General features: G+C 40.4%; 1 protein-coding gene across 2 annotated transcripts in view; it reads right to left on the bottom strand.

Annotated features, from left to right (window-relative positions):
* The window catches only part of Dpy19l1 (dpy-19 like C-mannosyltransferase 1), an 85,086-nt gene that overhangs the window by 32,876 nt on the left and 24,471 nt on the right, over positions 1-27,739 (bottom strand). For both annotated transcript variants that reach the window (XM_045161854.1, XM_045161852.1), the window contains exons 7-10: positions 20,434-20,491; positions 13,292-13,383; positions 6,967-7,066; positions 3,692-3,769 (exon numbers count right to left, since the gene is read on the bottom strand). In XM_045161854.1, coding sequence (XP_045017789.1) covers positions 3,692-3,769; positions 6,967-7,066; positions 13,292-13,383; positions 20,434-20,491 — 328 coding nt within the window. The remainder of the gene's footprint in view (positions 1-3,691; positions 3,770-6,966; positions 7,067-13,291; positions 13,384-20,433; positions 20,492-27,739) is intronic.

Raw genomic sequence — 27,739 nt, forward strand, 5'->3', positions numbered from 1 at the left:
GTACTGAAGTAAAAAAAGAATGATGCTACTTGATTTCAAGGCTTGGTTTTATAAAGCCAGACAGTACTGCATTAGTGAAAGGACAGATAGTAGAACAAAAAGAAATAGATCAGCAGAACAGAGCAGAGTCCAGAAATGGCCTTGTAAATACAGTCAAGCGACCTTTGCCCAAGAACTGCATAATGCAATGGAACAAAGACAGTGTTGAAACAAGTGCTCGGCCATATAACACACACCAAAGTAAAATAAAAATCAATCTAGACATAGATCTTAATCCTTCACAAACATTAACTGAACATGGACCACAGACCTAAATATACACCACAGAACTGTAAGTTATTATAAGAAGAAACCCAAGTCTTAGGCATGGTGATGACTAGTTATAACATCAAAAGTCAATCCATGAAAACAACTACAGGCAAAATTAAAATGAAAAATTCCAATTGTTAGAAAATCAATGTCAAGAGAACCCAAAATCATAGTGAGGGGAAGATATTTGTGGAAGATATATCTCACAAAGCACTGTTATCCAAATTACACAGAGAATTTACTAAAAAAACCCAAAAAACAAAATGAACAACCAAGTGGAAAAAGAAGGTAAAAATGACCTTAGCAAACACCCCAACAAATAAAATACACAGATGACAAGTAAGCATATGAGAAAATGTCCAAGAGCTGCAAGGATGTGATAACCACAACATGTCTATCACAACAAAGTCCACACTAATGTCACAAATGCTAACGGGTAGAACCCTCTCGGCCACCCCTCTCCGGTATGCTGGTACAAAAGCAAAAATGGTACCGCTATTTTAGAATACAGTTTGGAAAGTTTCTAAAAACTAGATATATTCTTACCATTTAATTAAGCAATCACCTTCCTTGGTATTTATCTGAATGAATTTAAAGCCCATGTCTACATAAAAGCCTGGAGCAAATGTTTACAATAGCTTTATTCACAGCTACCCAAAACAAAGAATTAACCAAAATATCCCCTGACAGCTAAATAAATAACTGTGACATATCACAAAAGCAAATGTTATCAGAGCTTTATAGAAGAGAGCTATAAAACCATGCAGAGACAACTTAACTGCATTTCAGTAAGTGCAAGAAGCAGATCTGAATGAGGCTATGCACTGCAGGATTCTAAATATGTGACATTCTACAATAGGTGTAAGTGCAGAAACAATGAAAATACCACTGGTTACTACAAGGAGGGAGACCGCACAGGCAGAGGACAGAGCATTTCTCTAGGGTTGTAAAACTGTTCAGCATGATGCTATAATGATGGGTGCTCGGCAACATTTTACAGAGCCCCCCAGAACACGCAGTGCCAAGAGCAGACTCCAGTGTAAACTCCAGACTCCAGGTGACTGCAACAAATGCACCACGCTGGTACAGGATAATAGTTACAGATGGTATGCATGACAAGGGCAGAGGGTGTGTGGAAACTATACTTCTGCTCAATTTTGCTGTAGATCTATTTCTGTTGTACAAAATGGGTTTTTAAAAATTAATTTAAAATGTATTTATTTTGGGGGGGGAAGAGACTCTTGCTGCTGCAAATGAACACCAGGTACTTGGGCCACTTTTGGTGTCCCACTTATGTGGGTGGTTTGGGAATTGAATCTGGGTCATCAGAATTTGCAAACAAACACCTTTAATCACTGAGTAATCTTCCCAGTGCCTAAAATAGTTTGTTAATTAAAAAAAAAAAAACCAAGCAAGCATCAAACACCAGAGATTCCATTAATACACTCTATGAAAACTATAATAATAATTTTTGAAAAACAGAAAATAAATGTTGGTAATGATATGAGGACATTAGAATCTTTGTATCTTATCACTTAGAATGTAAAAATGGTACTGCCACTGTGGAATACAGTTTACAGTTCCTCAAAAAATTAAAAATGGGTCTGCCACACAGAGATCAATCCAGCAATTTGAAAAATCAAATTTCTAAAAGCTACTGGGTACTGATGTTCATTGAAGCCAATACTATTCTCTATAGATAAAATTTAAAACAGACCACCCCCCTACACACACTTGAGAACATTACACTAAGTGAACTGAGCCAGTTAAAAAAATAAAAAATGCCATGTCTTTTCACTCTTATGACACATACTTAATCAAAATCAGAGAGACATGAAGTAAAACAGCGGCTTCCAGAGACTGGAGGGATGGGAGAATATGGAGCTATTTTGTGATGGATCCAGAGTTTCAGTTTTGCAAGATGAAATGTTCTGGAGACAGACAGTGGTGATGTTTGCAAGATAATATGAATGTTCTGAACATTGTTATATGTATTTTATCACACGAAAAATGGAAAAGTAATTCTTCTTGAAACCAATTCTGTATTTTCTCTTTAACTATAGAGTTCAGAAATTAGTAAAGACCCTAGAGGTCTTTCAATATTTACTCATACACAGTATACAGAACAGGAATTTCTGAATACCAGTTACTTAAAGATCTCAGAAAACTGAGTTAAAATATGCTTCATAAAGGAACACTATTGACATGAATCTTAAAAGCTAGGTTAATATTTCATCAAAAATATTTTGGGGATATCTGATAATAAAAGAAATCAAGTTCACGATGGTCTAGAGTAAGGGTGATGAGCATAGGTTCTGATGGAGCACAGGCCTTCAAAGCGGAAATCCCAGGTTTTTCAAAAGGGTAGGCTCATGGGTGTTCGTTTTATAATTCTGTTTATAAGTTCCCTGTAATAAATATATCAGCATTTCTAAGTATCAACTAACATCAGATAAAGAACACAGTAATTTTACACATAAAAAGCAATGACCAAGGGCTGGAGAGATGGCTTAGCAGTTAAGGCACTTGTGTCCAAAGCCTAAGGACCCAGGTTTAATTCTACAGTTATCCATACAAGCCAGATGCACAAGGTGGTGCATGTGTCTGGAATTCGTTTGCAGCTTGTTCTTTCTCTCTCTCACTGACTTTCTTCTTTTTCTCTCTCGCTCAATCTCCCTCAAACAAATAAATAAAAAGAAAGAAAAAGTAATGACCAAAAGAAGACACATGCTTTTAAAGAACAAGCATTCATTAACATCATCCAGCCAGCCATGGAGCCTTGACTCTAGCTGATTCATCAACCTAGAATGTTCTTCTCTGTGATACCTACTATCTGCTTTTCAATCTTTGTGCCACTCCTCCTTCTAACAGGATGTGGAGCTTACACAGCTGAGCACCTCATTCATTACCTCTCAGACCTTGGTATTGATGATCTGCCCTATCTACTGGTTGTCCTTTTTCCTTTAATCTTTGTTTCCTTCCAACATGCTATATAATTTGAGTCTCCACCCTACTATTCCGGTAACAGTGTGCCCCATGTGCTTTGATAGTAGATGCCCCATGAATGAATATCCTACTTCATCTATAAGATAATATATCATTTCATGCTTCTTGTTTATGAATGTCTTTCACTGATAATATATAATATGTAATATTCACTGATAACTTATTTTAATTTCACTGATAATGTGTAAGCTGGATTGGATAATCCAAATTAAAATTTTCTGCTATTGACATAATAAGGTATGCTATATTATAGTGATTGATTGACACGTCTTTATTATAGTCATGTATGTTGTAACAGTTTCGACAATGCACAAGTCAAATATTAATCAGATTATTTTATGGTCAAACTAAGTGAAAAATAAACAGAAAACATTACCATGTGTATATAAATGATCTTCCGTAATTTGTATATATCAATGTATCCCACAACATATATTGCAAATAATGATGCAATCTGAAATTTCAAAGAAATTATGTTAAAAATAAAAATCATATATTAGTAGTTATAATAATAAAGAAAATATTACCTTTACTGTCATTTCAAATTGAGTTATATTTATACAAAAAGTGAGAGCTTTAGATTTTCTTTAGCCACCCATTTATTACTGAATATGGTCAATATACTAATTTAGCAAATCTCAGATGGTTTCTTTCTCCCTTACACAGCTCTCTAAATAAGCTATGTGAAACATTTACTTTGTGAATTATGCAAAACAGCACTCATTTTAATCTCAGGTTGACTCTGCTGTCAACATGGACAATTCTAAAGTACTCTGTCCAATAAAAACACATGAAGATGTCATTATAACACAACCACTAATATATAATTAGGGAAGGTACAATGAAGTAAAAAGTAATTAGGCAATACATATTTAAGTAAATACACATTAGTTTCTTAATAGTCACTATAAGCATCTATCATCAATACAAATTTAATTGATATAAATACTCACATGCTAGTAACAATCAATTTATCAAGTTTCAAATTTGAAATAGTACTTTCACCATAAACATATATTTATAAATTTCCTTTTGTTTTGAAGAAAATTGTTACTTATCAAAAATTCCAAAATTACTGGATTTAAACAGACTAAATGACAAACGATGATAGTGCAACTCATATAGAGAGGTACTGATGGCAATGCCTTCCCACCCTCTTCAGGAAAAAGGCTGCGCAAGGAAAACGCCATGCCAGTCTTGCTATGCACACAGCACGGGAAGACTGATCAACAGCTAAATATGTAAGCAAATAACCAAACATGCATCTGTTAAGACATTTTTTAAATTTCCATGTCATCTTATTTCTAATAAGGAAAACAAAGTTTCCTTCATCTGGTTTACATATGGAGCAAACAACATTGCTCCAGAGCAACAAGGTGCACCATTACCAACAGAACCCTCCCCCACAGTTCCCACAGAGACAGGCCACCTCCACTCACTGGCAGCAATGTGAAAGGTCTGTTTGCACCCTCGGAGCCAAGCCATAAATTGCACATTTACAGGGTAGAATATGAACAAGAGAATCTCAGGGACAATTCAACCCAGAAACTAATTATAATACCATCATACTAAAGAAGACAAAAAAAATCTAAAAGGCCAAAGAAAAGTTCAAATTCAGCAAGTGGAACACACCTATAATCCCAGCACTCAGGAGGCTGAGGCTGGAGGATCAGTCTGAGGCCAGGCTGGCTACAAGGCAATATATACCTCAAAAGAAAACAAAACAACCCCAGAAAACTTACAGACACCTGGTTAAGTACTGAGTACCGTATTAAGAATCTTATATAAATTACCTCATCTGATACTAGCTATTGATACAACACAATAAAGAAGGCTCTTTCATCTTCTCTATTTTAGAAATAGTAGGACGGGAACAAAGAAATGTTACTTTATTTATTTATTTATTTTGGTCCATGAAGCTAGTGAATATAGCTAGGATTTAAATCCAGGTCTGACTTCATTAATGAAAAAAGTCACTCAATGAGTATTAAAAAGCAACTGCCAAGTGTGGGGGTGGGGAGGGAGGGAATTACCATGGGATACATGTTATAATCATGGAAAATGTTAATAAAAAAAAGCAACTGCCAACTACTTTATATAAATATGGCAAGCCTCACGAGGCAGGGGGAAGAGGAGAAGGCTAAGGGGTAAGTATAGTAGATATGTAAGTGGGGGGCAGAATACTGGGGGTGGAATGGACTATGTGATATCAGGGGAAAAATATAAGTTAAGCCATGAGTTTCTGTGCCAGTGCTTGGAAACCTTCCAGTGAGTTGATAAGACCCCACTGTTGAGGACACATATGCTTGGACTGTAGGACTCTGGAAATCAATCTGGAGTTTAGCTGGAAGCCTTGGTGACTGGTTGTCATAGTGCTGGAAAGAGCTCTGTAGCTTTTGAGGGCGAAAAGTCATCAACAGTCTTAACCAACAATAAACCCTGAAGCTACATACTGGCCAGCCAGGCAAAATGTACCAAATGGTACAATGGTAGCATGACTATTAAGGGGGAAGCCAGCTGCTCTGTGACTGGATGTGAGGCCCACTTTAAGGAAGGAAATACTTGCCTGGTACTAAAAACCTAATTAAAGCTATATTACTAGAAAGGTCATAGAAACTACTACAGCTGTCTGGCTAAATGGATATATATGTCTACCAAAGTGTCCACTAAATATTTATGTTTTTGCCCTTATATATTAATGACACTCTCACTTTTTGTTAGAGCAGTTTCTCTTTTCAGACAGTAATGACTATTAGGAAGACTCAAAGCTCAGCAAAATGCTGAGAAGGAACCAGTGGAGTCTTCAGAATTGAGACCTCTGTATTTACAAGGCCCAGGGACGACTGTAGAAGAGGTGGGAAGAATGCAAGAGCCAAAGGAAGGGGAAGAGTGCTTTGGAACTGTCCTCTAGACATTAAGTGGCCGTTTCATTCATGACCTCATAGTGGCTGATGCTACCCACATAAGACCTGCATTGTATGAGGGCAAAAACAAATAAATGAATAGTCAAAACAGAAGAGGGAAAGAAAGGATTCAATGGAGGGGAAGAGGGGACAAAAGAGGGTGATGTTGGGGGGAGTTATGATCAGGGTACATTTTATATAAGAAAGGAAGCTGACAATAAGTTAAAAAAAATCATGGCACGCACAATACATATCTGTGAGGAAAAGCATGCACTCACAATACACCCTCCTTTACAGGCTGCCATGCTTTACACAGACCCGTATGTGAGAGGAAGCGAGAATGCACTGAAAGATGCGAGGCAAATTACAGAGTGGTAGGCCATAAAAAAAAACTCACTCAGTATTTATTCTGTTATCCTAGGTATGTCTATGCTACTTGTAGGAATTTAAGGCACAATCTATAAAAGACATCCAACATAAAAGTGAGCACCAGCAGATCCTTTTTAAGCACAGGACTAACAAATACTAAATAACAAAGATAAGCACTCTTATCAACATAATTTGCATAACTAATACATTCTATCAGTAGGTGAATAATATACTTACAAGGTTCCATACTCTGAATTTTCTTTAAAACCATTACCTAGAAAACTCTTAGAACTAAGACTCATATAACAACCTGGAAATAATTTTATACGAATGAGTTCACATAATCAAAACACTAAGCTGAAACATATAATCACCTCACCTGAGTAAGAAGCACAAACTGAGCAAACTGCCAAGGCAGCATGAAGAACACATTGGACATGCACAGTGCAATCAGGCTTCCTCTGTAAAGCTTTGTAGCCCTTGAAAAGATAAAATAAATATCCGTTAAGTTTGACTACAAAATTGTCCAGCACAGCTCCAAACTGCTGTGAATTAAGACTCTCAAGCATGATCCATTTATAACATAAACATAAAATAAACCAATAAGCTAGAAAGAATACTTTTAATAATTTTCTATGAAAAAGTTATTTACAGTATTGCTGTAAAGCCACAAAGCTTCGATGAGAGGAAGGGGCCAGGTCAGTGTAGTCACTGGTTAGTTTTCAAGTTCTATTTTGGTGAATTTACAAGAAGTATCATTTTCTAGTGCTGAGCAGAATGTGGACAAGTACTGCGGGAACACAGCAGGGCTGAGGAGATGTTGTGAGGAAGGAAGTAAAGGTTGATTTTTCTACACTCTGACACACAGGGAGAAGTGGAGGCTAAGGCAGGGTCTGAGCTGGAGCCACCTTTAGAGGTTTCACGTTGGTACCAACTTGCAATTTAGGGGATTTTCCAAAGTGTAAGGCTATTTACCACTTCTAATCTATGAGCCAAAAATTCCCTAAGCATGCCCACCAACAACACTGGAGTGTGCATACAACATACCATTGAAAAGTCAGGCAGCTCCAACAGCCTCAAAAGCCATTTTGATTTTAATACACTCACATGTGCAATGAGTACCGCCACTGGAATGCTTTCCTCTGCTTCGTAACTACTCTTTCTCCAAAGAACAGCCCTCTAGTCCAACCCTAGCATGTTTAAACTCCAGATGACCTTTTCATGAATTGAAAAATCAAGTAACCCAATGAAATTCTGTACTCTCAATGGAGCTAGGTAGAAGGAACAGAATGTGTATGGCTGCAACCTACCCATGTTCTATTCTGTGAAACGGATGTCAGTTGTGTACATGTGCTCACACATGATGCATGTGAAGGGCACAGTGTAAATTTACTTCTTACAGACCATAGTCAAACAATCTGGAAACTGCTGTCTAAAAGCACTTCTTCACTGCCTTTGAAAACTAAGCTTGATTTTCATTTTACATGTAACAAGGGATATTTAGGATTTTGGAGTAATTTAATATTCACCTGCAGGTGAGTACAGATGGAACTAAGAAGAGATTTGAACAAAAAGAAACAAAAAGAATTCCAAAAGGGAGTGGCTCAGAACAACAGAAATGGAAACAAAATGTTGCCACAGAAAATCAAGAATAAGCTAAGACTATGGGCTGGAGAGATGGCTTAGCGGTTAAGCGCTTGCCTGTGAAGCCTAAGGACCCCGGTTCGAGGCTCGGTTCCCCAGGTCCCACGTTAGCCAGATGCACAAGGGGGCACGTGCATCTGGAGTTCATTTGCAGAGGCTGGAAGCCCTGGCACACCCATTCTCTCTCTCTCCCTCTATCTGTCTTTCTCTCTGTGTCTGTCGCTCTCAAATAAATAAATTTAAAAAAAAAAAGAATAAGCAAAGACTAAGTAGGTCACCCAAAAACTAGATGAGCACTATTCAACACCAATTCAATTCTGTGGATAGAACCCTGGCTCCTGCTTACTCAGATTGGGCATGAGGAACATTTGGCACTGTTCACATTCCCTGGCCTACAAGCAGTGACTTTGGGATGGAACTATGGTGCTGACAAGAAGTGACAGAGGAGTGCTCAGCACTGACATATCTCTATTACACCTTACATGGCTCAGGGCCCATTGTGGAAGAGGTGGCGGAAAGAATGTAAGAGCCAAAGGAAGGGTAGGACACTTTACAACGTGCTTCTCAAGACACAAAATGGCCTGGATATCCATCACCTTACTGTGCCTGACACTACCTACACAAGACTATCATAATAGGAGGAAAAGATCATGACATCAAAATTAAGAGAGGCTGATTGGGGGGGGGGGGGATATGATGGAGAATGGAGGTTCAAAGGGGAAGGTGGGAGAGGGAGGGAATTACCATGGGATATTATTTATAATCATGGAAGTTGTCAATTAAAAAAATGACAAAAAAAAAAAAAAAGACTGACCAAGCCAATCAACATAGGCTGCATAAGAGCTGCTGGACCTGCGTTTTCATCACAACAAAAGGACTACCTGCAAATGGGCAAACCTCAGTGCAAAACAAGTAACACTAGAAAACAAGAAGTCTGCACAAAGCAAGCTAACAGTAGAGGCTTCCAGTGAGACCTACTTAGAGGAAACTCCAGAAAAAGAATTTCAACATGCAGTTGTGATAATCATATGAAACAAATGTAATTAAGGCAAACAACAACTTACAGAATGAAATGAAAGAGAATCAACACAAAGAACTCAATAGATAGCATAAAAAAAAAATCAAAGGAAACATGATCAAATTCAGGACTGAATTCAAAGAGAAAATAAGAAATCAAACCAGGGGCCACAGCGATGGCTCAGAGACTAAAGGCACTTGCTTGCAAAGCCTGACAGCACTGGCTCGATTCCCCAGAGCCCATGTACAGTCAGTCACATACACAAAGTGGCACCTGTGTCTGGTGTTCATTCGCAATAACAAGGATCTCTGGCATACCCATTCAGTCTTTTCTCTTTCTCCTTGCAAATAAATAAATAGAACAATTTAAAAATTAAAAAAGAAAGTCAAACCAAGAAATGAAAATGGAATTCAATAAAAAGATGAAGATACTGAAAAAAAGCTCATGGAAAAAAAAATGACTCATTCAAAAAGCTCTCAAGAAAATATCACCAACAGAATCGATCATGTGGAAGAAAGACTATCAGGGATGAGGAACAAGAGAGAGGAAATGAATCAGGAGGCCAAAATTAATGAAAAGTTCAAAAACACCATAAGAACAGAACGTGAGGGGAAGGTGGGACACATTAAAAAGACCAAGCATGGAATCATGGGAACAAAAGAAGGGGAAGAACTACAGGTCAAATGATAGAGAACATCCTCAATAAAACGATCACAGAAAAATTTCAGAATACTACAAAAGAGAGGGCTACTCAGGCATGAGAGGCATGCAGAACACCAGACAGGAATTTTACCTCTGCACATTATAGTAAAGACACCTAATATAGAAAACTAAAGGTAACCCCATCACAATTACAACTAACTTTCAATGGAAACTCTAGAAGCCAGAAGGGCTTGAAGTAAGAGTATTCAAAATTCTGAAAGACCATGCTGTAAGGCAAAGTTACTAGACCCACCAACCAAAATTATCACAAGAGATCATGCCGGGGCTGAGACAGAAGCAGTATCTGCTGGCTAGCTCTCATGACGCCAGGAAGCCCTGTGTGAGCTGAGGGGAACAGGTCACCAACATCACCAACAACATCACCAAGCCACGAAATCAAGCAGCCTGGCAAGATGGACCCACCTGTGCAACACGGGCACTGTGGTGGGTTAAGTGTGTGGCCCTGAAGACTGAGGTGCTTTATTAAAATTGAGCTTGCAGCTTTGGCCCCTTGCAGTCAGCCTGCTGCTAGGGGTGGGGGAGGGTGTCACCGGGAGCAGACCTGAATTCCAGCCCAAAGGTGTGCAGAGAGATCTGCGCTCTGGTGGGGTCCTTATTGATGGTGGTTTGTCTTTCCACTCTATTTATGAAGGGGAACCAGCTTCTTCTGCTATTGACTGAACTTCCCCTGAATCCGTGTGCTTGAAATAAATGCCTTCCCCCCATAAAACTGTGCTTGGTTGGATGCTCATCTCAGCATCGTGGAACTGTCTACAATAGGCACCTGAGTTAAGGGAATAATCAACTGCTCTCTGACTGGGTATGAGGCCCACTCAGTGGGACAGAACTCAAGCTTGGTAATAAAAAACAACTCGGAAGTCTAAGGGCTTGGAAGGTCATAGACCCTAGAGGGAAGCTTCATCTGTTCCTTGGCTAAAGGGTTTTGTCCATCAAAAAATCTTCTAAATGTCCAAGTTTATCCCTTTTGATCCATGTTGCTCTCACTCTGTGCTAGAGAATTAGATTTTTCCAGATGGCAGTAAGTACTAGGCATACCCAAGACCCATCTGTATGACCAAAAAAAAAAAAAAAAAGGCCAACTCAGAAGGCATCATTGACAGCGAGATGAGGTCGTCCTGCCTGAAAAGAAGGTAGAAGCTTGTCCCATGTCTTAGCAGGGCTGCACTCCCTCGAGCCTCTAGGGGGTGATCAGTTTCCTTGTACTCCTGGCCTATGTTTCTTGGCTCTAGGCACACCAGCCACATGAGACAAGAAGGGAGCTATGCTGACCAATGAACTCCATCAGGGAAGCTGCCAGTTGCAAGGGCCCAGGAAGGTGGGGCAGGGAGGGGGCAGCAGCATGACCAGGGGCCTGAGAGCAGCATGTCGAGGAGTGTGGGGAGGAAGAGGTCAACTAAGACAAAAACCAGAGAATGAAGGCGGCTCTAATAAAGGAAAATCTTCTCAACTTCAGGAACAACACAGCAGTGAGGAGTGGAAGGTGTGCCAAGTGACAGTGACTTCTCAAGAAGGCTGAGGAAACGGGCAGAGCTTGCTACAGAGCACGTGGAGAAGCCGTCAGAGAGGAACCCACAGAAAGCAGCGCCTGGAGGCAGAAGAGCAGTGGCAGCGGTCACAGTGTGGTGCAGTGCAGTGCAGTGCGGCAGAACATCTGGACACCTGGCCCATGGACCCGCTACACAGTGTGGCAAAGGCACGGGAAGGCTGCAGGTAGAATTAAGATCACGTGGCCTACATAGCAGGAGATAACACTGGATTATCCAGGTAAGCTCAAAGTCATCACACAGCTCTTAAGTGGACGAGAATCTGAGGAGCAGGTTGGGGTGAACTGGCCTGGGGACTCAATCAAATTGTGGGCTTTCATGATGGAAGGGAGCATGAGCGAAGAAGCACAGGAAGAGGAACCTGACTCTCCCCGGGGATTTGGGAGTGCAGCCATGCCAGCAGTTTGGGACCTCTGGCCTCCAGAGAGGTAGGGGATATATATATCTCTAAGCCCGGGGCAGTGGTTCTCACAGCACAAGAAGGAACACAAGCCCGCACAGCACAGGGCACTCAAAGAAGCGCACTGGGCAACGGAGCAGCAGCATCCATCCGCGCAGCAGAGGTGGTCAGAGCAGGCAGGGCGTGGAAGAACAGGAGGGTGGGCTCACCAGACCAGAGCTGTGAGCGGAAGGAGGAGAAAGGCAGGAGCTAGAGACTCTGGGAGGTGTGGTGACCGTGTATACTGGAGGAAAGTAAAGTCCAAGATTGAGCATGTGCCTGTGAGCAAACAGCCTCTGCGGGTGAAACCAAAACATTCTCTACTCAGTATCTAGAGAACCCCGGCCCATGAGCTCCAGGGCCAACAAGGCTAATAAAGAGGGCTTAGGGAAGAGCAGTAAGTTGCATGGACTTTAAAAAGGACTTAGGGGAGAACAGTGACTTGCATGGACTTTAAACACTTGTCATACAAAAGGCGCCATGCTCTTGATCTATGAAACACATGTGCCTGAAGGCGCTACGTAAGAGACTGGAAGGCAGGTAAAGGCCTTTGCACTACCAAGATCATTACAGAGAGGAATTGCTCAAATTATTTAGCATAGCAGACTTCAACACAGTTCTTAGAAATTCAAGAGATCAATGAAGGGAGCGCAGAGTGGAAGACAGATTCAGGTTTGCATCACACTTTGATCTCTGCTTTTCACGGGCTCTATTTTATGTTACTTTCTGTACAAGGCAATGCATGTCTGCAGTCAGTGTGTGTCAAGAAAGGGGAACTACTTATTCCTACTCATCGGCACTTGCAGCAGGTAGGTAGCCACGATGAACACGGAAAAGCCCCATTCCTGGATATCTAACAGGAATTCTACAGTATATCTTCTATTGGGACCGTTCCATTGTTTGGCTGCCATGTGAATCTCATGGGTGCCAAACAAACATGTGACAGATTAGACGTGTTATGTTTCTACTTATAGTCACTCTGAGCAGACTCAATCTCTGAGAATGAAGTCCAGCCTCTTCCTTTTGGGGTAGCCACAGGGTGCGGGCGGGGGCGGGAGAGGACATGGGAAAGTGGAGATGCAGAAGTGAAAGTGTACTTGCTGTCCTGGAGCAGTCACTGGAGAGCACTGAAAACAGGAAGAAGACTAGAAGGCAGGCAGAAGAAACGTCTTTGGTACTAAGGAGTTTTAAGTTATGCTTTTAAAATATCTTCGCTAATCCAACATAACAAAATTTTAACTTACTATGCTGACTTTTTATTAAAGGAAGTTGAGATATTCTAGTTTCAATTATTTAAGGGGGAGGGAGACCGAACCTAAGGAAAAGTGAAAGGTACCTTAGAATATGAGTCACGAGCAACATCTGAAGTACAAGGAACGGATAGGAGAAGCTTTCACGAAGAGGTGGTGTCCACATCACCCGAGTACACTGAAAACAAAAACAGTATTTACTACATAATATGTATCAGTGAAGGGTACTACTTATAAACACAAAGAGAAGGACTTTCTACATGATTTAAATGGTATAGTATAAATAAGCTACTGGGGCTTTCCAAAAAAGGAAAACTGGGAAGTAAGAGGCATTACTGAGAAAAAGGCACAAAAGGGATTGGGAAGATGGCTGAGTGGTTAAAGGTGCTTGTTTGCAAAGCCTGCTTGCCCAAGTTCAATTCCTCAGCAGCCCACATAAAGCTGGAAACGAAGATGGCACACGTACCCAGATTTGTTTGCAGCAGCGAGACCCTGCCATGCCCATACTCATAGACACACATACATGCAATAAAACTATTCTGAAGAGGCACACTGGCATAGGACAATGTGGAGCACATATATCACATTTCCTTATCAATTTGTCCATCAGTAAGCCTTTGCTGTTGAGTAGATACTTTGAGTATTCTGAACAGTGCTTCAATAAACCTGAGCGTAAAATTTTTCTTTTCAATTTTATTTTTATTTCTTTGGAGATATACTCTTCAACAGTGGGATTTCTAAAAGTAGAGTAAGAATCTATAGTATTTCAAAAGGATAGAAAACATGTTCTCAGCACACAGAAATGTTTAGTATTGGGGAAAATAGAAATGTGTATTGTTGACAGATCTCTAAACATTTTCCAGGATTCTGCAAAAAACACTGATTCTGAAGTTTGAGACAAGGTGATTCTGGCACACCTTTTTGTGCCAGAAAGCAAGTGTTCAGAGACTGAAGGAATATTAAAAAATAACCAAAACCTAAAATGCTTAAAAATTAAGTTCACATCAGATGTGCAAGGCACAAAACACTGAGCATGGAGCTCATGTAGAAACAACAGGACCAGGAAGAGTTGTAGAGACATGGAAGAACAACAAAAGTAGAAGGAGTAGAAACCAAAATAATTAAGAAAATATGACATTAGCTTAAAGGTCAAGAAACAGACAGAACTGAGGGTCTAGAAACAAATGTAGTCACTACATTGATGACAAAAGAACCAGGACAGCACAGTGAGGAGAGAATGGTGTTTTCAACAAACGGTGCTGGGTAACTGGACAGGCGGACCGGGACAGTGAAGGAGAAAAGGACACTCTTAAGTGCCCTTCACATTACATTCAAAATTGACAGAGCACAGGCCAAAATATAAAATATAAAAAAGTATTTAAAAAATCTTTATGTTTGGGCTGGACAGATGGCTTAGCAATTAAGGCACTTGCTTGTGAAATGGTGCCCTGTTACCCAGTCATAGCAAACTCTGTATGCTGACCTCGGGAGCAGGAGAGGCCTTCTTCAACATTCTTCCTTCAGGCCTTTTCCTTCTGTTTGTTTGTTTTTTTAATTTGGCTTTTCGAGGTAGGGTCTCACTCTAGCCCAGGCGGACCTGGAATTCACTCTGTCGTCTCTTAACTCAGGCAATCCTCCTACCTCTGCTTCCCCGAGTGCTGGGATTGAAGACATGCACCACCACACCCTGCTGCAGGCCTTTTCCTTCCCAAAGACTCTGCATGCTTCCTATTTTGAATCTTCAGTAGATTGGGCCTTGCCTTCAGGACATTTTTTCTATTGTCCCAGTAGAGAACAACAGATTTTCCTTTAATGAGGAAGGGTCTCACTCTAGCCCAGGCTGACCTGGAACTCCCTCTGCACCTCAAGGTGGCCTTCAACTCAGAATGACCTTCCAACCTAAGCATCCAGAGTACTCAGAGTCAAGGATGATGAGCCACCACACACACAGGTGGACTGTTTTTTTTTTTTTTTTTTTTTTTTGCTGTAAACTTTTTTTAAATTTTTTATGATTAACAACTTCCATGATTGTAAACAATATCCCATGCTAATACCCTAATACCCTCCCTCCCCCCAACTTTCCCCACTGAAACTTCACTCTCCATCATATCCCCTCCTCCTCTCAATCAGTCTCTCTTTTATTTTGATGTCATGATCTTTTCCTCCTATCATGATGGTCTTGTGTAGGTAGTGTCAGGCACTGTGAGATCATGGATATCCAGGCCATTTTGTGTCTGGAGCAGCGCGTTGTAAGGAGTCCTACCCCTCCCTTGGCTCTTATGTTCTTTCCGTCAACTCTTCCGCAATGGGCCCTGAGCCTTGGAAGGTGTGATAGAGATACTGCACTGCTGAGCATTCCTCTGCCACTTCTCAGCACCATGGTGCCTTCTGAGTCATTCCAAGGTTACCGCCATCTTTAAAGAGAAAGTTCTCTAACAAAAAAGTGAGAGAAAACCCCCTCCATGTAGACCAGCTGACAGAAAGCTGGAAAAAGCCCTGCTCTATGCAGAGAGAAAGAAATCACCAGTGAAGATACTCCACAGTGGACACTGCAAGCCTTATATTTGGCCAGCTAGGCCAAAAGAGCCAACAGGTGCAATAGTGACATGTCTGTTATGGGGGAACCAACTACCCTCTAATTTGACTGGAGACCTGCTCCATAGGAGAGAATACATCCCTGATACTGAAAACCTACAAGAGGGGTAGACATGAGCCCTACGGGTGGAACATCTGCTGCTGTCTGACTAAATATATATATACTATGCTCATCAAACTGCCCAGTAAGCACTTCTCTTAATGTTCATACCCATGTGGATTTTAAGAGTGAAATTTGGGACCTGGAGAAATGGCTCAGTGGTTAAAGCATTTGCCTGCAAAGCCAAAGAACCCAGGTTCAATTCCCCAAGAACCCACATAAGCCAGATACACAAGGGGCACATGAATCTGGAGATCGTTTGCAGTGGCTAGAGGCCTTGGTGAGCCCATTCTCTCTCTGTCCATCTCTCTCTCTTTCTCTCTCACTGCTTGCAAATAAATAAATAAAATTTATTTAAAAAAAAATTTGGGGCAGTTGCTCACCGACCCTCACTGCTGATCCTGCCTGTTTGTCCAAATTCTAACTCAGAAAGTTAACTTCTCATCTTTTTCTCTTCCTTGCTTTTATTTGGATGCTGCCTGAAATCCTAAAAATAAAATAAAATAAAAAAAGAAGAAGAATGCTTGCTTTGATACTTTGGGAGCTTTTCTACCTTTTTCTCAATAAATCTCCTTTTACTCAAAAATAAATATTAAAAAAAACATATAAATAAAAGTAAAAGATATGGGGAGGAATTGGGGAGATGTCTAATGGATAAAGTGCTTGAGGCTCAAGCTGGCGTACCAAATTTGATCCCCAGGCCCTATGTAAAAACCAGAATCTGGGCTGGAGAGATGGCTTAGTGGTTAAGCGCTTGCCTGTGAAGCCAGGACCCCGGTTCGAGGCTCCATTCCCCAGGTCCCACATTAGCCAGATGCACAAGGGGGCACACACATCTGGAATTTGTCTGCAGTGGCTGGAGGCCCTGGCGTGCCCATTCTCTCTCTCTCTCTCTCTCTCTGCCTCTTTCTCTGTCTGTCGCTCTCAAATAAGTAAATAAAAATAAACCCCCCCAAAAAATTAAAACAAAACAAAACAAAACAAAACAGAATCTGCATAGGCTTCTGTAATTCCAGCATCCTGGCGGCAACATGGGAAGGAGAGAGAGGAGAATTTCCCAGAAGTTCATGGCAAACACAGCAGAGAAAGCGATACAGTAAGAAACCTGCCTCAAGTGAGGTGCACAGACAAGGAAGAACCCCAAGGTTGTTCTATGACCTCCGTGCTCATGCTGTGGTACACATGTGCCGGCATATGCGCACACACATACATGAACATGCACGTGTGTGTGTGCACACGCACACACACACTGATTAAGCAATGAAAACTAAAAGGATATCTTCATATTAATAACAAGTTAGCATGGTTTATGTAAAGCATCAACCATTGCTAGAAAGTTATGGTATCTATGTGAAGAAAGCTGAACAGTCCTATTTCACATTTTAAAAAATTGTAACAGTTAAAAGACACAATATTTACTACATATACTTTTTTCTTTTTGTGGTTCTAGGGCTCAACCTAGGGCCTACGATTAAGCTACACTCCTAGCCTATTCAGACTCTTTCCTTATGATCCATAAATGCTTTTCTTCCAGTGCACTAAAAGCCCCACATCATCACTCTGTGCTGCATGAATTTGGTCCTACTAAAATGAAATATCTGGGCCTGGAGAGATGGCTTAGTGGTTAAGTGCTTGCCTGTGAAGCCTAAGGACCCCGGTTCGAGGCTCCATTCCCTAGGACCCACATTAGCCAGATGCACAAAGGGGCGCATGTGTCTGGAGTTCATTTGCAGTGGCTTCGAGGCCCTGGTGTGCCCATTCTCTCTCTCTTTCTCTCTATCTGGCTCTTTTTCTCTCTGTCACTCTCAAATAAATAAAATAAACAAAAAAAAATAAAAATAAAATGAAATATTTGAAAAGCAGAGAAAAGTTGTAAGCTTCTGCCTTACCAATAATTTTCATGGTGACACAATATTTACTAGACACGAAAGTATCTGCATAGTTTTTCCTACACAACGGGTAACCTTCAGTGCTGGCACTCATAAGTAAAGAACTGTCATTTTATTGCATTTTCATACTTCAGATTTGAAGGTTTTCACTTTGTTTAAATAATTTAACTCATTTATGCTACACTTTTTTGAGGTGGCTAGGGACTGAGTCCAGTACACCTTAAATTTACTAGGTAAGCACTCTTCTACTGAGCAATATATCCTCAGCTCTATCCGTTCTTTTTTTTTTTTTTAAAGCATTTACTTGGGGGGGGGTGTCGACATTGAAATCAGATGCCCATCCAGCTTTACATGGGAGGCTAGGGACTTGAATCCAGGCCAGCAGCAAGCAAGTAACTTTAATCACTGAACATTTTCTCTAGCCTCAATCTTACACATTTTATAATGTTAAGCCAAAATGTTAAAGAGTATGCCAAATACTATATGTTAGACCCAGTACAAATCAAGCCAAATAATGAAAATAGAACTTAAAAACAACTCACAATCCTCAGCTATTTTTGGTGCATGAGTTATTTGCTGCTGTGATGAAACATCTCTTCTAAGAAAGAAAGGTACTGATGAACCACTGACAGCAATTTTCACTGAACAAAGTTCTACAACACCTCACTAGATACATGAGCAGGTATAACCACAGTATATGCTTCCCCTCATATAAAATTTGTGTATTTCAGAGAGCATTTTTAAAAAATAAGAAAAGCCCAGCATTGTGGTGCAAGCCTTTAATCCCAGCACTTGGGAGGCAGAGGTAGCAGGATCACCATGAGTTCAAGGCCACCCTGAGACTACATAGAGAATTCCAGATCAGCCTGAGCTAAAGTGAGACCCTACCTTGAAAAACCAAAAAAAAAAAAAATAAGAAAATATAATCTGAAAATATACTCAGAAAGCCAAAATACATAAAAATGATAGTAAGTTTTCAATTATATGAGACCTTACTAATAATTCTACTAAAACTGGCATTTATGCTTTCAATTTTAAAACATCAATAACAAAAAGGCTAATTTTTGATCCTAAAACTGGTTAAATAAAATAATTTATTATTTCCACAGAATAAAATCCCAATTCTGTTTCATTTACCTTTTCCTAATGAAGTGATGCCTAAGTAACCAAATTTTAAATAAACTAAATAGATGAAAAAGTACCAAAAGGAAACTCCATCAGTCTCGAAAAAAAAAAAAAAAATCAATGTTCTGAATTTGATTGTTAAAAATTGAAAGAGCTTTGTAAGAAGTGACGTTCCTGCTACCTAAGTATAAAAATCACAAGACAGACACGCGAACAAGAACTAACAACCGCTGACACGCTGAGGGCGACATAATGGGCCTTTGTGCTCAGTCAAAAGTGGTCTTTCTAGCTGCATCTTGACTCTCAGCATTCAATAACCTCCTTCCTCTAATATCTTAGTCTTAACATACAATGCTCCTTTCTTCCATTATTGAGCACTTATTTCCCTTTCGTAGCTCATCCTCCAAGTCTCTGTGCTTCCAAATGCCCCACAGTCCACCCTATGATAATGTACACCATCTACAGTATGGAAAAGTTAAATCATGCTCCTCAGCCCAAAACTCACACTAAACCAATTAACTGTTACGTTGCAAGCACCTGTTAATCCACAAGGCCGTTCCAGCTTTATGTTCCTAAGATTCTAAACAGTAAGTGCATATCCATTAATAACTCCCTGAATAAAAGAGTTTATTACTGAATGCATTAGGTTTGTATTTGATTACTTACTCCTGAGGCCTCTGCAACAAATATATAAATATTTCAGGCACTCAGTATAAACATAAATGAAGTCAGCTCACCCAAAGAAAATTGACCTTTCTATGTTTTCCTTATTCCTACAAAAATTCCCATGAGAAATCTGGGGCAAAGATCAATCACTAGAATTCATTTACAATTACGAACACTTTAGGGGATGGACTTTATATTAGAATTTTGCCTAAACTTAACTATTAGTAATAATAAGTAAGTAAAACTAATAATTCAAGCTAACAATTACATTGAACATATCACACACATTTGTATTTTAAACACTATACTAGGCACTTACACATGAACTCATCTGATTCTTATAATAACTTATAGAGTTAGTAACCTTATGATCCCATTTACAAAGAGCAAACTAACAATGTACAGAGAGGTTAAGTGACTTGGTCAGGCCACACATATACCAAATGACAGAACCAGGATTTGAACCCAGGCAGCTTGGTTCCACTCTATGCATCTCACAATGCTGCTCTCTTTAGAAGACCCGTTAGTTTAACAAAGTACTCTGAAGGAAAACTTAAAAGTATATCATTCCTAAAACACAAGGCATCATAGTTTTAAAATTATGTAAAGAATGATTATGGACTCATTATTTCCTCAAATTAGTAAAACATATCACATAAGGGAAACAATAGTCACAAAATGGCCATGAAAAGTTAAATGAAAATGAAAACTAACATTTAAGTCTTCTATGAAAATTTTACATTAAATAATCAGGTGAAATATTTAAAAATGCTGTTATAGATTAAATTTAAAGAAATTAAAATTGAACAAATTTCCATTACCAGGAATTATTCTAATGATACTTTCTACTTACCTCTCCATGATTGAAAAAAAAGCATAATACTGTAACCAGGCCTCCTAGCCGGCTGCCACTGGAAAAGAGGGTAAGAAAGTTAACTCAGATAATGAGAAGTCCAGGTGAGCCCTTAAATAAAGCCTTCAATTAATGTGATGTGGTACCCTCCCAGCACTACAAAGTGCTCAGGCCAAAACCAAAACAAACAAACAAACAAACAAACAAGAACCTCTACTGCGCCTATTGACAAAATAGTTTACTCTCCTAAAAGTGTCACCCATTAAAACATGTTTCCCAGCCGGGCGTGGTGGTGCACGCCTTTAATCCCAGCACTTGGGAGGCAGAGGTAGGAGGATTGCCGTGAGTTCAAGGTCACCCTGAGATGACAGAGTTAATTCCAGGTCAGCCTGGACCAGAGTGAGACCCTACCTCGAAAAAAAAAGTTTCCCTTTAGCAAAAACTCACCTGTAAACTGGATGTGGTGGTGTACAACTGTAACCCCAGAACTTGGGAGGCAGAAGCAGGGAGGTTAGGAGTTCAGGGTCTCCTTCCACTATATAGACAGGGCTATATGAGACTGTCTCAAAACAAAAACCCTCACTTTCCATCAAAATATGCATACTCAGAAAAAAACTGGAAGGGAACAGAAAATTCTAAATTGTCAAGGTACAGTACATTGGGCAAACTGTTGCTTTTCTCTTTTTTTTTGTTCTAAAGCATTACACATCTACTTGGGTCCTTTTGGAATTTCTCAAACTATTTTCCTTAGAATACATGTGACATATTAGGAAAAGTAATCAGGGGTAAGTAGAGAAAAGGACCCCAAGAGTCAAAAAACACCACACTGCCAACAGGCTCTTAGAAATTCATGAAGTAGGTGGGCTTGGTGACATCCACCTTTGATCCCAGCACCTGGGAGGGAACGAGGAGGATCAGATCTCTGTGATTTCAAGGCCAGCCTAAGACTACATTGTGAATTCCAAGTCAGCCTGGGCTACAAACCCTACCTCAAAGAATAAAACAAAACACCAGCCAAAAAACAAACAAACAAAAACACAAAAAAACCTCACAAAGAGTATCAGTATGCTAAAAATTTAATTCACTACTTCCCAAGCCCATCCCCAAGCTAGTTTGCTACAAAGCACAATTGGGATGTACTGGTATGCGCATAAGGTTTTTAAAGTTGTAGCTTTTGTTTCAAACATGGAACACAAATACTAATGTAGGCTTCCAGCTGTAGCTCAGGGGAGGGAGGGAGGGAACGAAGGAGGGAGGGGCAGGCAGGCAGGCAGACAGTGAGAGAGAGAATGGGCGCGCCAGGGCCTCCAGCCCCTGAAAACTAACTCCAGACGCGTGCGCCCCCTTGTGTATCTGGCTATAATCAATGACATTTTTGTATGTATCTATCCTTTCAAATAGCCAATGAAATTTTTGTATGCATATGTCCTCTCAAATCTTTTTCTAAAGCCAAAGTACTTTTAATGTGAACATCCTGTTCACACACCTCTGAAATTTGTTTTTCCTAATTAATTGTGAAGATTAGTTTTAATAGATATTACTAAAGGCATTCTTTTTATATAGATATCAAATAATGCAAAGTACCAATAGATCACAACTTCTTCAGCTTTTTTCTCTATTATTAGATATGCAGGTATTTTTAATGCTCTATGACATAAACAACAGACATCCTTGCCCAAACATATATTGCATTTTTCTCCCTAAGACAGTCCTCACTGTGAACTACACCAACTAAGCATTGTACCAGTCCCTGTTCTTATCAGTGTATGAGACAGGTCTCTTTCTATATCACTTGGGCAGCACCTGGAATACTTAAGACATAAATTTTATCCTTCAGATAGACAGAAACTATGAAAGCTTATGAAAACATTGAAAGCTTGGGGCTGGAGGGATGCCTTAGGGATTAAGTTGCTTGCCTGCAAAGCCAAAGGGCCCAGGTTCAATTCCCCAGGACCCACATAAGCCAAATGCACAAGGTGGTAGCACATGTGTCTGGAGTTCATTTGCAATGGCTAGAGGCCCTGGCACACCCATTCTCCCCCACTCCATCCTCTCTCAAATAAATAAATAATATTTTTCAAAAAACATTGAAAGCTTAGCCACACTTGAGGCTAGGGAGACATTTAGATTCAAACTATCCCATTCTGCCACTGTCACCCATAAAGCCATTGCCATCTCACAATACAAAATTGACTTATCCAACTTTAAAAGTACCACAGTCAGGCTGGAGGGATGGCTTAGTGGTTAAGGCATTTGCCTGCAAAGCCAAGGGACCCAGGTTCAACTCCCCAGGACCCACGTTAGCCAAATGCACAAGGGGGCGCATGCATTTGGAGTTCATTTGCAGTGGCTGGAGGCCCTGGTGTGCCCATTCTCTTTCTCTTCTCTCTCTCTGTCCCCCTCTTTCTCTGTCAAATAAATAAATAAATAAATAAAAATAAAATATTTAAAAGTACCATAATCTTTGCCAATCCCAGCGTCATTCAAAAATCTAAAGGCTCATTGGAGATTTAAGACAGTTATTGATTATAAACTCTTCAAAATCAAAATACAGTTATATGCTGCTAACACATAATGGGGCAGAGAGAAACCATGAAGTATTATCATTGCAAAGTAGAAAGCACAGTACGTAGACTGGACCAATGCCAGATCAAAAACCTGAAGGGCAAACACAAAATGCTGCCGTCCGTGCCTGGCATCTGGGACTCCGGGCTCCGAACCTCCGTGCCCCTGTGCTGCTGCTTCCGCGGAAGACTCACTGAGCCAGAGCGAGCAGCTTGCCTTGGGAGCCATCCCAGTCTTGGCACGTCCCAAATTTTGGGGTCTCCAACTGCAGCTCATAATTCATCTGCACCCCTACCCATCCCCTTCTCTCCTTTACCAATAGCCAAAACTTAACAGGAGATCCAGCCAACTTGGCTCCTTCCACAAGCAGTAGCCCACACCTCCATCAGCCCCTTCCTCCATGCCCCAAGCACAGAAAAGGCCAAGTGCCACTCTTTCTCCCTCTCTCTAGCCCTCTATTCTGAAGGTGTGTGTCTCTCTATGCTGTGTCTCTGCCTCAGTTTCACAACTGCTTTCCTTTTCATGTATGTACCCTTCTCCTCCTTCTTTCCTCGCTTCTTGGCTCAAAGGGGCTCCCCTTCCCTACTAATCCACTGCTGCATGCTGGGCTGACAGCGCTGCAATCTACCACCAATTTTTCCAATTCCTTGCCAGGCCCCAACCCTCCCCACCCCCACCCCCCACCGCTTTGAGGCAAGCCCAACAGACTGGCCTTTTTTATGCAAGAGAGAGACAGATAGAATTGGCACACCACCCAATGCCATCTTCACCACCATGTGCAGTTTATGACTCTATGTACTAAATTTCCTATGCTTCTAAAACCAGTACCACTTGGGAACATAACCAAATTGGTAAATCCAGGATGGAATAAAGTTTGGCCCCAAGGAGCAGAACGCTTCTTTAGCATTCTTCCTTCAGGTACCTTCCTTTCAACATGATTCGCATTCTTACTGGCTTGAGCCTTCAACAGATTAGGATTTGTCATCAGGGTATCTTTTCTGTTGCCCCAGTGCAAAAACAGTTGGCCAAACTTTAATGGTGGTTATCTCTAATGACTGCAGCTTAAGTGACCTAAAACCAGTCTCTGTGCTTAAGACTTGAAACTTGCTTAAATTTTTCTGTGTCAATTTTATATTTTCTCATTTAGTTCTATTCTATACTTTCTTCCCCCAAATATAACAGCTCATTATTTTTAAATCCAATTCTGTTCAAATTCTTCGGACATGTGCAGGACACAGCCAATTTTTCTGCCAGTAGCCCTGTTTCAACAAAATCTTTTCCTTCTTTGCTTTCTGAAACTTCATAAGCTCAGAAGATCTCACAGTACACATTTCTCTCTGCATTTACGACTTTCAAACCCTCACCAGAATGGCCCATCAAGCTCTGCTTGCACTGCAAAGCTTCTCTAGTCCAAAGTCCCAAGACCTTCCATATTCCTTCCACAAACATGTTCCAAAAGATCAAATACTATTGGTCAGATGGTAGCAATAACCCTACTCTTGGTACCAATTTTTCGTGCTAAGACAAATTGCTGGACCAAAAGCAGCTTATGGGAGGAAAGGATTTATAATCAGGCTTATGGTTTCGAGGGGAAGATTCATAATGGTGGGAAAAAATGGCTCACAACATCATACATTCACAGAAGAGAGAGTACAGAGAGTACAAGCTGGCTCTCAACACCTGGTAGGCTAGAGTAGTCCTCAAGGCCCACCCATAGTGACATATGTCTTTCTGCAAGGCTACATCCACCATTGGGGACTAAGTAGGAAGCTTAATCACAACCACTTAAGGCTAAGGGGAAAGTTTACATTCAAATTACCAAAAAAAAAAAAAAAAAAAAAATTCGACCAGCCAGCCAAAATGTATCCATGGGTGCATAAGTTATGGGGGTAACAAATTACTCTCTGATTGGATGAAACACTGCCCAGTGGGAGGGAGTTCACACCTGGGTACTGAGTACCAAGTCAAAAGCCTATTGCTTAGAAGGCCATAGACCTCAGAGGGAAGCTTCTACTAATCTTTGGCTAAAGGGAGATATTATGACCACCAAACAGCCTTCTAAGTGTGTATGTTTAAGCCCTTTGAATAATGCTGATCTCACTTTTGGTTAGAAAACCTTCATTTTACAGATAGTGGCAAAAACTGGGGATATCCAAGACTCATCAAAATGTCAAGAAGAAGTGAAATCCCAAGGCTTAGCACTGGAGGAGTCATCTCTATCACACCTATCATAGCTCAGGGAAAACTTCAGTGGAAATAGCAGAATGCTTCTCGCACTGTTTCCAGGGAGATGGTGGTAGACACTAAGGAAACGCAAAACTCATCCAGGCAAAAACAAGAGGATGCTAAGAGTTCAATACTAAAGATTTTTATCTCACCTTCCAAAGATCAGAGAATACTATGAAGAAGGGGCAGAGAGAATTTGAGAGCCATAGGATGTGAAGGTGGATTTCAGAGCACTGTAGTTCCAATGCAAACTGACTGCTATGTTCATAATCCCACAGAAGTTTCCAATACCCTCAACAAGACCTGCACAGTTCTAAGCTCATCAACATTTTACCATAGTGCATGGAGGAGGACAAAAGGAATAAGACAACAAAACAGAAGAAGGACTGCCTTGAAGGAGGGTCCTCAGCGAATGGGGATGGGAGAGGGGCCAAAAGAGGATTATAGGTCAGAAACATGAATAAATTACCGTATGTTAAAATTCCCAGTTTACTGAAGTTCTGGTTTTTTTTTTCCAAAGCAATTACAGTGAATAGACTGTTCACTAGGATCACTATTCCAGCACCGTTCACTCATTTGCCCTCTGAAATAAGGATGACTTACGGCTTCCTGACATGCAACGGTTACTTATCACTTGTGAGCCTTTTCTTAAACCCACATAATTTCATTAGCCCTATGTAAAGGCACATCTGAGGGATGTTGATACTCTACATTAAGAGGGCACAGTTGAACTTGCTGTAAATAAGAATCTCCAGGTGCTCACTGTTAATTGCCTAGCAGTAGGCACACTCCCTGGAGAGCAGGCCTCCCTCAGGTAAAGTGGGTTTGCTTGCTGTCTGCTTCTCATACCCCAGATGTCCCACCTCCACCTGTCCCTAAGATGTTTCTCCCCTTGGTCTATTGATTCTGTCCAAATCCCAATTATCAAAGGTTGAGCTGAAGTGTACACTCCATACAAAAAAACCCAAGTTCTGTCTCTGAGTCTAAATCTTCCTCCTTCCTTCCTGCCTGTCTTCCAGTGGAACATGTGCTGCTGTGACCCCCGTTTACTACCTGGTTCCATTCCCATGAGGTCACACACAGCCCATAGTCTTAAAAGAAACTCCTTGTATATACTTTGGGTGACTACTCATCTCCCATGTATGGAGAAAAGTGCTTGTCATGGACAATTAAGACTCAATTGTAAGAAAGGTAGGGTTGGAGAGAGGGCTCAGTAGTTAAGTGCATGCCGGCAAAGCCATTCCCCAGTCCCCACATAAGCCAGACACACGAAGTGCCACTTGCTCCTGGAGTCCCTTTGCAGTTGCTAGAGGCCCTGACATGCCCATTCTCTCTATATATCAATCTCTTTCTCTCAAATAAATAAATATATTTTTTAAAAATTTTAAAGGAAATTAAACAGAGCCAGAAGCCACTAAGAACCCCTCTGAACCAATCCCTTATATTCTCTTTAGCAGATATTGTGCATCCAGTCTTTAATATGAAACGTATAACAAACACTTCAAGAAATTAATGCAAATATTTCCTCTAGTAAATAGAGTCAGAAATCCTTTCAACTAAAAAGTTATATAATTGTCCATGCTGTTTAGCAGTATTATGAAGCATCAAGCTTCATATTTTCATTTTTCTTAATTGGAATCTACTCTCCCAAATGTGCTAAACATATCTGTAAGACAGATAGGCTATACTCAGCCAAATGAGGATATCCCACCAGGGATACTTCCCTTTGGCCAGTTATGATTCAGGCAAACTGACCTGTGGCCACTTAAGTTGGCTTCTCTCTTGGTTATCACATTCTTATTGGTAAAATATTTCTATGTGTGCTATTTTATAAACAACATCTTTCAAATCACCTTTTAATCATGCATTCCATTTCATTCTCTGCAGTTAATTAAAACTACTTCTTTGACCTAAGTTAGAAATACTGTTAAAATGTTTATATACAAATATATTTTAAATTGATCTAGTTGCTTTTTCATCTTATAAAAATTTATCAAGTAACTGCTACTAATGTACTAATGTACTACATAGATCTTTGAGGAACTAAGGTGAAAGTGCCACATTTCAAAAGAAAAGCAGATATTTGGCAGTAAAAGACTCAAAGTCGGTAACTAAAGCTGAAATCACACATCTGTGCTCTTCTTTCGACAGAGAATCAGCAAGTGGTGCAGAAGAGCATCCTGAAGCTACGCCCAAGGTCAACAGCTTAAGCACATACACAATGGCGTAAATCATCAAAATATACGGGAATAAACATGCAACTCCTAAACCTTTCCTTTCTTAGTTACAGGAATGTTGCTTGCCTATTAAGTCGATGAAGGTCACATAACAAACACCTCATGAATAACCTTGTTTAACGCTGGCAAAATAAGGACCGTTAATACCAGTGATAGTAAGTGGCCCTTTCTCCTAAACTTCAAATGCTGATGAATTATTAAGATTTATCAAGTGCCCACCCTGCTCTAAGCCTCTCAAACTATTTTGAATGTGGCTGGCCAGCCAATGGTGCTATCAG

Source organism: Jaculus jaculus, chromosome 11, assembly GCF_020740685.1.
Source record: "Jaculus jaculus isolate mJacJac1 chromosome 11, mJacJac1.mat.Y.cur, whole genome shotgun sequence".
Classification (NCBI taxonomy): domain Eukaryota; kingdom Metazoa; phylum Chordata; class Mammalia; order Rodentia; family Dipodidae; genus Jaculus; species Jaculus jaculus.